At 39.2% G+C, this 15,132-nt stretch overlaps 1 protein-coding gene across 3 annotated transcripts in view; it reads right to left on the reverse strand.

The window, feature by feature from the left end:
- The window catches only part of LOC131460789 (arf-GAP with coiled-coil, ANK repeat and PH domain-containing protein 3-like), a 74,268-nt gene that overhangs the window by 9,298 nt on the left and 49,838 nt on the right, over positions 1 to 15,132 (reverse strand). For 2 of the 3 annotated variants that reach the window (XM_058631574.1, XM_058631576.1), the window contains exons 8-22: positions 14,914 to 15,009; positions 14,645 to 14,719; positions 12,588 to 12,599; positions 8,781 to 8,893; positions 8,094 to 8,145; positions 7,325 to 7,425; positions 6,440 to 6,551; positions 6,121 to 6,356; positions 5,455 to 5,524; positions 5,217 to 5,311; positions 4,296 to 4,516; positions 3,366 to 3,461; positions 3,074 to 3,166; positions 2,056 to 2,279; positions 1,687 to 1,796 (exon numbers count right to left, since the gene is read on the reverse strand). In XM_058631574.1, coding sequence (XP_058487557.1) covers positions 1,687 to 1,796; positions 2,056 to 2,279; positions 3,074 to 3,166; positions 3,366 to 3,461; positions 4,296 to 4,516; positions 5,217 to 5,311; positions 5,455 to 5,524; positions 6,121 to 6,356; positions 6,440 to 6,551; positions 7,325 to 7,425; positions 8,094 to 8,145; positions 8,781 to 8,893; positions 12,588 to 12,599; positions 14,645 to 14,719; positions 14,914 to 15,009 — 1,706 coding nt within the window. The remainder of the gene's footprint in view (positions 1 to 1,686; positions 1,797 to 2,055; positions 2,280 to 3,073; positions 3,167 to 3,365; positions 3,462 to 4,295; positions 4,517 to 5,216; positions 5,312 to 5,454; positions 5,525 to 6,120; positions 6,357 to 6,439; positions 6,552 to 7,324; positions 7,426 to 8,093; positions 8,146 to 8,780; positions 8,894 to 12,587; positions 12,600 to 14,644; positions 14,720 to 14,913; positions 15,010 to 15,132) is intronic. The other variant, XM_058631575.1, reaches the window with a different exon arrangement.

Raw genomic sequence — 15,132 nt, forward strand, 5'->3', positions numbered from 1 at the left:
AAATGTTCAATGTTTGCTAAAGGAAGCTTCTGTCTTATAAAAGAATGTTCTGCAGCCAGTCGAGTTATCTTTGTCACATCAGGTAATTCCACTCAACCCACTCAACAAGTCAAAACATAAAGTGAGAGTTGTTGACGGCACGTTAGAAACGCACGTTTTTGTTTCACATTATTAGGTCAAATCCAAAAGTACCTACTCAGGTAAAATTCATGTGAATTTTTTACCCTTAATCAATTATTTACTCTCAAAAGAAGTTCATCTTGTATTCTTTTTGAACTCACTGCTATATCTATATCAACTATATCACCACGAGGGAACTCTCTGGTTCAAAACAGAATAGTTTTTATTCTTTTTTCTTTTTGGTCGTGAAGTAACTTGGTATATTCAAAGCATTTATCAAATGTTATGTATTTAAATGTCTACTTAATATAAAATTAAATTCATCATTGTTCATTTAAATTACTTCATATAATTTATGTCTTGCATTTTTGCTTCTCTTGAAGGTCATATCTCGTGCACTGCGTATAAAAGGTCACTCTTCCACCTTCCATCCCCAGTTCAACAATAAAACATTATTGAAGCCCAAGATATTTTCCTCCCATTACCTAATGGACATGTTGGCGCCTGCTTTAAAACCGCCAAAACGTGCTGTAAGGGGTGATGCAATTACACATGCTGTAGGGAGGTGACATCATGCAGCGTATAAATAAGGGTGCACATGTCTGAAGAGGAAGAGTCCAAGGCAAGCAGGGAGAACCTTAGTCACTCTGACCTCTGATTTAAGAAGGGTATTTTCTCAGAAATCTCATCACTTATCTTTTAATTTTGTTATTTGTACTTTTAAGTATTTGTAGGTTAACCATCTTCTCTCATCTTATATTTTTTCCCTTTTCTTTCCTTGAACAAATACCTTGGAGGTCAAAGAAAAGAAGGTAAACATAAGGAACCCGCATCACAGTGACATTACTGACATATGAAAATTAGGATTCCACTTATGGCGCTTTTCCACTATACAGTTGTAGCACGGCTCGACACAGCACGTTTCTCTTGCTTTTCCATCAGTGATAGTACCTGGTACCTGGTACCTGGTGCTTTTTGACTACCTGCTCTGGTGAGGTTCCAAGTGAGCTGAGCCGATACTACAATGTGACGTCGATAAATTGCCGGCCAATGATTGGTCAGAGAGTGTCGTCACCGGAAGAGCCATGAGCGTGACGTCCAACACAAGAATCAAACTGATCAATGCCGAACTGTAGTTCAGTAAAAAGACTTAAAAATCCTGAAACCATGCGTTAATCTATAACATTCAGCAAGTAAAGTGTCTAAAATCTCAATATTTAACAGAGGAGTCTGGTGTATTTAGTGACAGCACTGCTGAAAGGCGGAGATCGTGAGGCGACTCACAACCCGTTCAGTCGTATTTTAGTTCTAATTAAGTTTTAATTAAGTGATTCTAATGATTCACTTACACTGAAAGCAACTGCTTTGAGCGTCACTAGTTTGTGTGTTTGTGTCGTCATGACAGTTTCGTGACCCCGCCCACATTGAGGAGGTACTACAGTAATGGAAATCAACACCAAACCGTGTCGATATGAGCCGTGCCGTGCAGGGCTACAACTGTACAGTGCAAAAGTGCCATTAGTGTATTAAGACACTAGTGAAGAGTATTTATCCTGAGCTTCTCACCCTGTGTGTCCCAGGAAGGTGGCGTGGTGCAGCGGTCCTCTGCCTCTCATGTCCCTCTGATTCACATCAGCACCATTCTGTAGCAGGAACTCGCAAGCAATGAGAGAACCCTGTTCCACAAACAGACATCCTTTTAGTTGTTTTAGTTAATTTGCTCTCAATGGGTTTTACCTAGTTAATTATTGGTTAAATAAAAAATAATTTCATTAAAACTTAAGTCCATAATTTTGTCCATAGTTTTTGGCATTATTAAATAACGGTATAAGGGAATAACATCAACATGTTGAGAGAGTTAACATCGCGTGAACTCCTCTGACAACGGTTGAAAGCTTGAATACATTTGCAGGCTGGACAAACACAGCGTCTCACCCCGATCACGGCCTGTATGAGCGGCGTTTTTCCCTCCTCCTCTTCACTTGCGGCGTGGACGTCAGCACCGTGGGCGACCGCCTCGGCCATGAGAGGCAGGTTGTGCAAACGTGAGGATCGGTAGAGAAGCGCCCCGGGATGCAGCTCTCTGGGATCCTCTGGGTCTGAAGACGTTTCCTGTTCGATCTCCACCTCACCGCTGGAGGACTCCTCCGACTCCTCCTCTACAGGGAGGTAAGGAAACAGGACAATGGTAATAACTGACCCCCTGATGAAATGGAGCACAGTTAGGCACTTTGTCAGCTGACCAGAGAACATAAGAGTTGGTGACAGCTAAGAGTGAGACCAGACTGCAAAATCACATGTCTGTACATGCTTTCTGGACGAGGTATCTCCACCTGCACTTGCACTTATTGTCCACCTACTGGAAAAAGACTAAGGGGGCGTGTCTTTCTATGGACATGTTATCCCTAAGTGGCTGTGACCGCAGTGTTTTCAGGGAACTATGGTGGCCTATGCTTACCAGAAAGCTCCATTTTTTCTTCTTCTTCTTCTTCTTCATTTGTTTATGAATCAGATTTATATGGTGCAGAGGACCCACTTTTCCTTTTTAATTTGCAAAAGAGCAGGCACAAAACGACGGCCTACCGTAAAGCAAGGTTCTTGTCTACATTAAATATTAAAGATTTTATCGAAGATGACAAAAACAAAATGATTTATTTTATTCTAATGCAATTATACTCTCATACAAACATACTGATAGGTAGTCTATTCATTTGAAAACACCAAAATGTTACACACTGGACCTTTAAGTTGTATTATCTAAAAAGGGACATTTTTCATCTTTGATACAACCTTTTTAGTGGGACAGCTAAGCTTTTAGCAGATAACACAGCAGGTAACAAAGCAATAAAACAGCAACCAGTTTGGTTATTGCAAGACTTAACCTGTGTTTTCCTGTATTTAACCTTGATTTTCTACACTCACGACACATGTTCTCCGTTAAACTCACACTTACCTTCTTCCGTGACACTGTCCACAACTGAGCCAAAAACCAGGATGTCAGTGCTGCCGTCAGTGCTTCCTCCGAGGCCGCTGTCACTGCTGAGACCTGCGGGGCCAAGTATCGCCGAGCCACGGACACGTTAGTCACGATATTATATTACAGCAAATTACTGCACTTGTCACACAGCATCGCCGTAGGACAACAAAATGAACAGAAAACATGTATTTGCAATAGGACATCAGTTACTGACTCTACAGTGTTATTGCAGGGTGTGTGTGTGTGTGTAGATGTGTTCTGGACTTACTGCGAGGACCAGAGCCAGTGTCAAAGTAGGAAAACAGTGAGTCCAGCTCATCTGGACAGAACAGGGAGTCCCGGCGAAACTTTGCTGCAGCAGCTGCTGCCAAAAGAGCAGAGAACCACAGGATTTCAGTCTCTCTATCTCCACAACTGTAATATCTGTGTGACATATTCACCATTTACTCGTCCCCCAGACACTTCTGAACCACCACAGTCATCTGCTCTTAAACTCACATGACTCCACAGTCAGGAGAGAATGTAGCATTTAAAATTGCAGATGTCAAGAAAAAGACTCTCCCTGTCTGTGAACACCGCCGGCATTGTCAAACAGATCCAGCACTTTCTTAAGCAGAACTCCCAGGTTTTTCCTCAACATGCAGAATCAGCTGCAAAAGGCTGACTAGACTAGAATCGACTAGAGCACACAGTGCCACACATGCCGCCCCGGTGAAAGTAGACGTTTAGTATAGACGTTTAGAACACTAAGAACACTCTAGAACATTAATCATTCCACTTGTAAGTTTATTAGACATATGAATCTTTGCCTTTACCTTCTTGCATCTTGATGTTTTTTTAGTTTTGTCTTTAAATTGACAGAGCAATGCACTAATATGTCATTTAAAATATTGAATATTAGTGTGAGAAATAATTTACTTTTAATTATTTTTTTTTTTCTATTTCATCATTATGTATCTATAGAAAAATAATAAGAATGACGTAAATATGAGAATGAATTGAACACCATGGTTCTCAAACTGGGGTAGCTCAATATTTTCTCAGGTGGTACTTGGTTTAAAAAGTTTGAGAACCCACTGGACTAATACGTACAGATCTATATTAAAAAAGTCCAGTTTTAGTCAGACTAATGCAATCATTTGCTGTTTTTCAGATGTAAACGCACTGACAGAGGACATAAAAACTATATCTTACTCACCTGCTGAGAGGTTTGCAGGTGAGGCGCTGCCTGGCTCGTAGCGGTGGTACTTCCTGCGGGCCTTGTTGGGGGCGCGGACAGAACTGCTGTGTCGCTGGCACTTCTTCACCGTCCAGGGGCGGGACTTCCTCTCACCCTCCACTAAGGCCTCGCTGCCGCTCATTTTCTTCAGGAAGCGCTTCTCCACATATTTGGACTTGATCCAGGCTTCCTTCTCCTGCCTGAAAGGAGATTAACGAGAGACTGATCGATTTACATCCTAAGTAATGATTATTTTCATAATTAATTAATTAGATGAATCAAGTAATCTTTGGTTCACATGTCAAATCTGGAAATGATAATGGTCTCAAACCAAAATTGATTCAGTTTGAATGATTTCTTTGTGATATGGAGCAAAGAAAATCTTAAAATTTAAAAAGCTGAACAATCTTAGAAACTGCGTTTAAGTGTTTAAAAATTAGGTTTCAAATCATATAAAATTCATTAAAAAAAAAGAACTTTGACCTCATTCTATGCATGCTTCACTGCTTATATACTTTAGTGAGGACCAAAGCAGGTGAACACTGCAGTTCCTTAATTTATGTCAATGCAACATTTATAGTTTTTCCTTGTATTTTTATTTCTATATAATCTTTAAATGTCATCATATATCATCATCAGATAGTTAATACTTAAATAGTTAAAAAAAGATGGATTTCTATTTTTTGGAAATGTGTTGGTTAATGTACTGAAATAAAGTATATACTCAATAAAGTATAGTAGAACATTAGTCTTGTCGTTTTTACATATTTTAATGCAGAAATGATACATACTCGCTTCAGAGTGGAGTTTACTCTATAGGCAAAAGTATTAACAATGGAACTTGAACCATGGCTAGTTTTGTTTCCTATCCTAATATTAATCACAGAGAAGAAAACTGACCTTGAACTGGAGGGTCCAGGTTTTTTGGCTCCTTGTTCCTCACAGCCTCCCTCATAGATCTGGTTAATCACAGTGTTCCCCAATTCACACATCAGCTAAATGTGGGAAGAGGCAGATGCAGAAAGGGAATATATATATATTGTTTTAAAATTTGTTTCAGCAAAGCACAAAAAATATCATCAAACTGCAATTGGAAATAAAAGGAGAAACAGTTTGCACACGTTTTGCAGACACACACCTTCAGTAACTCCGGCTCCCATGAGTCTAACGTCAGTGAACGCACTTTAGAGCAATGGACGCCTAAACTCCTGAAAGAAACAAGGACGACAGAGGGGGAAAGAAGTTTACATCACGAGTTCCACGTAAGCACCAACGTAAATCCAGTTTCATTTCCTATAGTTTTCCTTTAATTCACCTTTTAAGAGGGTAGGCATGTTTACATCCAAGATACTTCAGATCTGTAATGAACTGGATTTGAATCAGACTTCTAGAATGTGGTTGGTAATCAATGTTTTTGCAAATGCTTATTTTTAGTTTATTTTTTTATTAGTTTGAGTTTTTTGTAATATATATGTATATATATATGGAGAGAGAGAGTATTTGCCAGGGGCAAGATGCAAAAAGGTCATAAAAAGTATTGTGTCATAAAACCCAGCAAAAGATGTCATTTTTTAAAAATGTATTAGGACAGATGAACAACCATCCCTGAAACAAATATAACAGTCTACAAGAAAGTAACCTAAAGTTCAAATTGCTGAGGTTGGATGCAGTTAGTGTGCCAAATAGCCAACATACATTTATTTCAGAAAATGTTAGTTTTTGTTAACTATAATAACCTGGTTGGTGATGTGGCCGCAGCCATACAGAGAGTAATGTGGCGTTTTGTTATTGTTGGTGCACGTACCTGTGGATGCCCGAGCACTCGATGCAGAGCAGCACTCCCAGGTTGATGGAGGCCCAGCATGGAGAGGTCTGGCTGCAGTCGCAGCACAGCTCGTTGCCCGGCAGGCTCTGCACCCTCTGAAGGAGGCTTTCTCCTCCTCCTCCCCTCACTCCTTTATCCCCTCTCTCCCCTCTGTCTCTGGGCTCGCTGGCGGAGTCGATGCTGCTGGTGGAGGGCGACGCGGTGCGGTCCAGACGCTGCAGGGACAACAGGAGAGGCAAATTCAGAGACAGAACAAATGGCAATGAAACATAAAACGCGTGAGTGCGTGTGTTCATACCTCTATGTAATAGTTGTCAGTGATGTCTTTGTAAGCTGAGGCGATGCTTGCCTGCACGGCCTGGATCCAAGCCTGCCGCAGCTTCTCAGACTCCGCCTGCAGCATACAGCTCCTTCAGAGTGAGACAGAACATGTGTGATGATGTTTAACCCTTAGAACACAGAACATTAAGGCGGCTTTTTGTCCATTACTATGTTCAAGCGTATATACAGAGACTATAAAAATGTGCAATATAGAGTGTCTTTTGTTTTACATCTCTTTAGTTTTTCTTTATTCTACACACACACAACACAACTCCTTATATGGACATCCTGGAGGTGTGTGTTTATAGGTCACATATTCAGGCTTTACAAAGTGTGTTTTTTCGTCTTCCCATGTGTTGTTGAGTCAAAGTTATGATTGATTTTATATTGCATTTTTTATAGTGATATAAAGTAGCAATAATTGTGCAGAAGTCACAAAAGAGACAGTTTTTATTTTATATTTGTTCACAGAAACGAGCCAAGTGAATCAGATTGTCGAGGTTGTGCTGAAAAAAAGGATATAAGACACTATATTGCACGTTATCTTATAGCCTCAGAATCCTATTTTATTAAATAGGATTGAATTAGGGAAATTTGTAAATACGTCACATTTCAAAGTTCACTGGGCTTGTTTTTATGAACAAAAGGAAAAGTTAGTTTTTTTCTTTTTAAATAGGCAATATAAAAAACACATTTTGTAAAAGCCTGTATGTGTGACCCATAAACACACTAACCCAGGATGTCCATATAAGGAATTGCGTATTATTCCCACGGCAATTTACCATGGGTGCACCATGAGCACAAAGGGTTAAAGTAATAAATGTAGTTAAGCACACACACACACACACACACACACACTTACTTGGTGGGAGAAACCACCTCAAAGCAGAACCTCCTCTCATTATCTTCACAGGGTTTGACTGAGCACAGCCTCAGGTCTTCCACCACCACGGTCAAAGAGTCCTGTCATTGACAGAGAAGACGGTCACAACTGTTAAAGTTAACAGACAAAACCACCTCTCCTTCAATGTCCAGTTTGTAAGAATTAGTGGTATCCAACGGTGAGACTACAGACTGTAAGAAATGAACGACGCCTTCCCTCACTGCTCCCTTTTTAAAGAGCATCAGGGAACTACGGAGGCCTGAGAGAAATTTAAATAATGCACTATTTTGGCCTCTCGTGAATGTAAGCATCTGATATTGAAAATGAAAATAATTTGACACACACTTTGGCTTTAGGCAATATTATGCCTCGTGCCATTAGAAAACTGCAGCAGGCTGTATTGTGGTTTGATCAAATTTGGATTTATGGTTCAGCCCTAGTGCCAATCACACCTGCTGCTGTTTCCTTCACCACGCAGCTCAAATGAAGCTCCCTGGATGCAGTGCAGTCTGAACAAGTAATACACATAACCTGCCAAAGTACCATAGAAGTGAGAGAGGGAGAGAGAGAGAGAGAGAGAGAGAGAGAGAGAGAGAGAGAGAGTGAAATCTACAATGGGCACTGGACCTTAAAGTGGTAGTAAATAATAAGTAAATGCATGTCACTGTTCTTCACCAAAATGCAAATTGATCCCAAACACACAGTCAAAGACAAGACAAAATCAAAACTTATAAAATTCAAACTGTACCTTGAGTTTCTTCTGGTAAACCAGTTGGCTATTTTGTATAGAAAACCATCGTCTAAAGGGAAGAAGGTATGAATTTAGTTCAATTAATGAAAAACAAATGTTTATATCATGAACTCTGCTCTGTTACTGTGTTCACTGCAGTGGTATTTAATGCACATTTAGTACAACACATTTATTAGACTAGATAGCAAATAGATAACAAATTGAATTCACCTTTTAATGCCTACATTTGAGCCGACTCAGTGGGCTTCTTCTCTGAGAAGTCAGAAATATTTTTGTCTGTTTTTTTGGAAAACAGTACATTTGAAAATTCATGGATAAATACATATTCTAGTATTAAAAATGGAGTATTGGTTTAACGGCTTCTACAGACAGTACTTGTGTATTAACCATTACAGAAACATAAAAAATAATTGTCATTATTACCAATTCTGTTAATTTAGGGCAGCTGTGGCTTTGAGTGGTGGTCTAATAAATTGTTACTGACTGATTTCTCATTTTTAATTTCATTTAAATTCATTTTGGGATCTAAGAAATAAGTGAACATTTTTTAATTTTGTCAAATAAAAACCCACTGTTTCCTCGTCTTTAAATGTTCCTACCAATAACACTCACAATAAATACTGTGTGTATCTACTGGTTATCCTCCTGGCTTTAATTATTTGATGATGTTATGCTTTCTTTTACCTGTTCCAGGTCTTGAAAGCATTGCTCGCCCTCTTGAAGAGGTAGCCCTCCATGACCACACCATTGGGAGCATCCACATTAAATTCCAGCTTGGGGTCATCATAGGAAAAGTCCTGTGAGGAGAACACACAAGTGTGTAAGTGTGGGGGATGAACTCACTTTCAACTGTGTGAAATAACTGTCGGGGAGTCACAAGTGAGATTAGAGTCGATCAATCAATCAGTCAATCAATCAATCAATCAATGTGTCCTTGGGCAAGACACTTAACCCCACGTTGCTCCTGACTGGTTTAAAAGAGGAGTAATAGAAAATTCAACAAGACTAGAAAAGGCGTTATGTATATATCTTTATATATATATATATACATATATATATATATGTATATATATATATATATATATATATATATATATATATATATATGTATACAGCAGGAATAAAATACACAACAAAACAGTAAAACAGTAAGGAAAACCAATGAAATAAGAATCAGTAAAAATAGAAAACGTACTATTAACCCTTTAACACCGAGCGTATCGTGGACAACACTTTTGCACAAGCTTACTTCGCATTATCGTGACTACGTGACGCGAAATTCCAACGGTTTCTGAAAGCTGAGAAGTTGCACATCAAAGTCAACATGTGGCCTGTTCATGCAATAATTTCCATTTGTTGGCCTGTTTTTGACATTGAAACAAAGACTTATTTGTTATTTAAATGTGTTTTATACTGTTCATATTTCATATTTAGCACGCAAAATCTGACGTTCATGTACAACTAGACTAAACTAGTATTTTAAAGTTTTAACATGCAGTCAATAAATTGCAGATAACTGCCAGATATTGAAAGTTATTCTGGAAAATGGACAAAAGCACTTACTCACAGGATCATGTCCTGGCCCCAGAACAGAAGCAAAGTGTCACTGTGCTACTGAATTTTAAAAGCCATAATATATTGGGGGGGGAAAGCAACATGAGAGCAACGTTTCCATGACTACTGGGATGGCTCAACACCACTTTTTTTGCATCTTAAACAACACTGATATCACACGCTTGGGAACAAGCAGAGGTTTTCACTCAGCCGACAGATTGTGCGCCACGTCATGTGACATGTGTGTATTATTTGACTTCACATCTCGACTGTCTATCTCTAACATCGACTCCAAAACAAGCATCTGTTCTCCACAGTTTACCTGCAAAGGTTTGTGTGTCCACCTGTCAGCTGACACCTGTGGCACACAGAGCTGATGCCGCCTGCCCTGGGACATGAATAACACTGATTTAAATGACCGTCAACACCACAGCTCAGCTTTCATTAGTGTTACGGAAGCTTTCGGTTTGAGGTAAAGGGATACTTGGCATATGGCAAGCTGCTCTCTCTCTCTCACGCGCGCTTTTAATGACTTCAGAGGACGTTAAATTGACTTACATTCATTCCCCGCAGACTTACTCGAACCTCAACCTCATCCCAACCATAGAGCCTTAAAATTAGGGCTGCAACGATTAATCGATGATTATATTTTTGACAATCACTTAATTGGTTTGCATGAATTAAAACAAGCTTTCTGTTTTTTCAGCTTCTTAAATGTGAATATTGTCTGGTTTCTTTGCTCCGTATAACAAAGAAATCATTAAAACTGAACAATTTTTTTGGTTTATGGACAAAAATGGACAAAAAAAAATGTCTTGTTTTTGTCCACAAACCAAAACCTTTAACTTTTAATGATTTATTTGTTACGTGGAGGAAAGAAACCACATAATATTGACATTTAAGAAGCTGAAAAATCACAAAGCTTGATTTTATTATAAAAAAAATGCTTTCAAACCGAATAATCGATAATCAAAATGGTTGACCATTAATTTAGTAATCGATTAACTTAAATGAAATTGTTGCCCCAGTGAGGACACTTTACCATGAAGAAGCCATATACGTTTTATTACACCTAAGCAACAATAAAGATAATTCCGATTCTGTTAAATATTCATTAACTTAAAAATGTGAAAATAAAATAATGAACAAAGTAAACAAGGAAAATGAACTGACGTATAACAATAATATAAGTGACATTTCTCACCAGTGTTTGGTCCAGTCTGCCAAATATCCTCATCCTCACCACACTGCCATCCAACAGCATTTTCCACTAACAACACTAACAACTTTAATAACTTAAATAAATTAACTAGTGAGCTATTTTTAACTCTATATCATCATATACGTTATTCCCTTGAAGCAAAGACACACGTGTGCGTCCCACAGCTCGTGTCGTGCCTTCACTCCACTCCACGCCACCAGTGGACTGCTGGGCCGCGTGGACCTGGCGCTCATTATCATACAGCTGTCACAGAGAGTGACCCGCTGACCTCGCCACGGCTGCCGGTGATCAAACATTTGCCGTCCCTTCTTCTTCTTCTTCCTATTCCTTCGCTTCCTCATCGTCGTCCCGACCTACACCCGCGATTTAGGGCTCTCCCTCTGACCCTGTGACCCCCCCAGCTCCTCTCAAAACCGGGGTTGCTGTTGTTGTGTTTTTTTGTCACCCTCACTTTTTGGAGCAGTCAGCTTTCCATCTGTCTGCGGCTCTCATCACTGTTCTTCCTGCCTAATCAAGCTGACATTATTGCTCCCCAAACACCAGCGCGGAGGCCCCGCTCTTCCCACCTTAAATCAGCCACGACGGTGGAAGAATGCAGCGCACACAAGTATCCACACACACACACACACACACATACGCACACACTGGTTTCCATGACTTCAGAGGACATTGCGTTGACTTACATTCATTTCCTAAACTTAACCATAACTACTACTGGCTTAATCCTAACCCTGACCCTAACCTTAACTTAACCCTGACCTCAGACTAACTTTAAAACACGTCTTCACCTTAAAATGTAGTAATTCAATTTATGGGGACTTGACTTTTTGTCCGCATAAGGAAGACAAGTGCCCATAATGTGACTGTGGAAACACACTGTCAGAGATTTCTTCCTGTTTCTCTCCACTGATGCCTAGTGTTATGGTCATTGTGTGAACTGCTGGGTTTCTCTTCTCTCTATAATATTGTAAAGGTTTTTGTCTTACTATGTACAGTGCCTTGAGATAATGTATAATGTGATTTGGCACTATACAAATAAAATTGAATTGAACAAAGCTCAACAGTTAGCCTGGTCCAGACCTTGTCCGGACAGGGACAGCGATTCCCACGAGATTGCCCCCATGCCCCGGAATTTACACAAGGAAGAAGTTCACAAGAAGCCGAGATTGCACACACAATTGGTACATGTGATGTGCAGTGTTTCTCACAGATGCACTATCCTCATCCTATCTCTAACTCCATCTCATCTCCAGACACACACGCACACGCACACGCACACGCACACGCACACACACAGTGTCTCCACCACAACAATAGATTCCTGCCACTGAAGCATGTGACGGCCATTAAAACACAGAGAGAGAGAGAGAGAGACATCTGTTGGTGCACATTTTATGAGGTACCACTTTAAGGGCAGGGTAAACCTGGAGTTTGATGTAAACATGAGAGAACACAGCAGATGTTTATGTGAATATACGTAAGATAAAATGCAAGAAAAGTTATCTGTGTGAAGAGGAAAAAAAATCAGAAATTCAGCAGCGATGCGAGTGCAGTAAATTCCCTCTGCCCTTTTCTCTCCTCAACCATCATTGTGTACAACCAAAAAAATCACCTGCAGTTCTGTGATACCACAGCTCATTATGTTGTCACACACGTCACTGAGCATGGAGACATGTTAAGATATATATATATAAAAAATTAATAAATAAACTCACCTGCATCAGAGTCTGGTGGTGAAATAATGTGGTCACAGACAGTGGAACAGCAGAGAGAGGAGAAGAAGAAGAAGAGAAAGAACGTTAAACGTAACATGAATTAAATAACTTTTTTTTTCTTCTTTTTTTTTAAACATACATTAACAATGTTATTAATAAAAAATACAAATGACTTGTACATACATGAAGAAATAGATGCTTTTTTCCTTTTTTAACTTGTGTATGTATATAGTGTTTTTGTGAATGTATGTGTACATGTATATATTCTTTCCTATTATTATTCAATTATTTATTTTAAAACTTTTTTTTTTGGTTATTTTACATGTACAGGTATAGTGCTTTAAGTACAATAAACAATCAAATATGTGCGGAAAATACACATCATGTGATAATTATCCTGAGGTGTTCCATGCAGGCTGGAAATTTTATCCTAATCTCCCCCTCTGTCTTGTTGCCTGACAAGGCAGTTCTGCAGAATGGAGACAGAGGATCTTTCTCTGAATCTAAAAAATGCATTTCACAACAAAAACTTATCTTAGTCTCATTTTACACACAAAAAACGTTGCATGGCATCTACTCTTTTAGATCTTATCAATATTATTTAACAAAGCACTGAAATAAGTTTGCAAAATAACTGAAACGTGGTTGTAGTTTTGGTCTTCATGTTCAAACGTAAATTTTAAAGTGGGAAAGCCGTTCCCACAAAGACAGTTTGGCTCATACTGTGTATTTCTGGTCATTCTTTCAATGCCTCCTGCACAGATGCACATAAATCATCCATCTGTTACCGAAAGAGATGCCAAACGTGGAGGTTTCTTTGGCTCCTCCGTCTGATCGATTCAGTTGCCAAGTGGAGGCACTCGGCCAAACAAACCTAATGGCCCGTCAGCCACCTTTCCCCCTCCTTTTAATGAGATGAAAAACTGTACAAGTGTTTCCTGGAGGCTTTATGTGCTGCAAGATCATCACTACCTGTGTGTAAAGAGTCTGAAGACACTGGCATTTTTGATTAAGATGACGTTTAAAAAAAAATTGGATGTGGTCTTCAGGTTTGAAAAGTGAGGCCTAGGAAGTGGGAGTTATAGCCACCAGGGGGCAACATCACTGGTGACTCAGTTTATATGGAAGTGTATGAGAAAATTAGTCATTTCCTGGTCTCAATCCCGAGTTATAATCTCTTCTTCAATAGCATGTGACATCCATTTTGTGAAAACAAATTCACATTTAAATGTAAATAAATAAATAGCACATATGAGTGGACACTGTGGGTATCGGCCAATAGGAGCCTGGTAGCACGTGATGTCTGTGAATTTGCGGTTTCAAAAACTGACTGATCAAATGACAAATCTTCACAGTGCAGCTTTGCTTAACAAATGGAAGACTGGGCATTTAAATATTATGGTCTACGGCTGAAACAATTACTCAATTAATAGATAAACTATTTTGATAGTGTTTAAGTTTAAGTTATTTCTTAAATGTGAACAATTTTCTGGTTTCTTTGCTCCATATAACAAAGAAATCATCAAAACTGAATCAAGACGTTGGAGAACATCATCATTTCCATCTTTGAGAAACACCGATCAACATTTTCTTCGGGATTTTATGAACCAAACGCTTAATCGAGATTAATCAGTTGTGAAAATAATCGTTAGTTGCAGCCCTGATGTTGTCTATGGATTATAATCCTAAAGAAAACATGGGCAGAGACAAGACCAGGGTTAACAGTGGTCTTATATAGTGGCATTTCCACTAAATAGCTCCATGTTTGCTCGTTTCACCCAAACCTTGACACATATATTATGTTAGAAGGTTATTTTTTTACATGAATCTGAATAAACACATTTCCTAAACTCACTGCTTGTTTTAGAGTGTAATCATTTGTGCCTGAATTGTTTTGAAAAACGTTGGTATAAAACAATCTGCAATTTAAAAATGATTGCTCATTTCAGGGCCAAGTGGATATATATAACCTTTCATGTTGGCAGCAGAATGTAATTCTGTAGGGAAGAAGAGGTTAATGTGTGTAGGAAGATAAAAGTGCTGTGTTGATGTCTCACTCTCTGCTGGATGATCGCGTGTTTATGCTCCAAATCTCGCTTCTCCATGGCCGAGTCGATGACCAGCTGGTCCAGCTGCACGGAGAAGAGGACAGGAAAGAACACATAAAAATATATTCCTATTTGGACAGTTTAACAGGAAAAAGCAGAAGAATATGAGAAGAAGGCAGGAACATTTTAGTGTTTGCAAAATCAACTTAACGTCTTTCATGAATTTCTTTTCCCCAATTGACAAACTTTCAAGGATTTCAAGGACCCTTTGTTTTTACCTGTGCGGCTAGTTTCTTCATGTAGGGGTCAATCTCGTCCAAGATGTTGAAGCCCTGCTGGAACAGAGTGTACTGGGCTCTCATGAAGGACAACATCTGCAGCAGACACAGGGGACACAAAGTCACGAGTGGTCACTGCATTTTAATAACATGACTCCAATACACTAACCCGCCACTTTATTAGGTACAACCGTTCCAACTGCTTGTTCATGCTAATAT

Source organism: Solea solea, chromosome 6, assembly GCF_958295425.1.
Source record: "Solea solea chromosome 6, fSolSol10.1, whole genome shotgun sequence".
Classification (NCBI taxonomy): Eukaryota; Metazoa; Chordata; class Actinopteri; order Pleuronectiformes; family Soleidae; genus Solea; species Solea solea.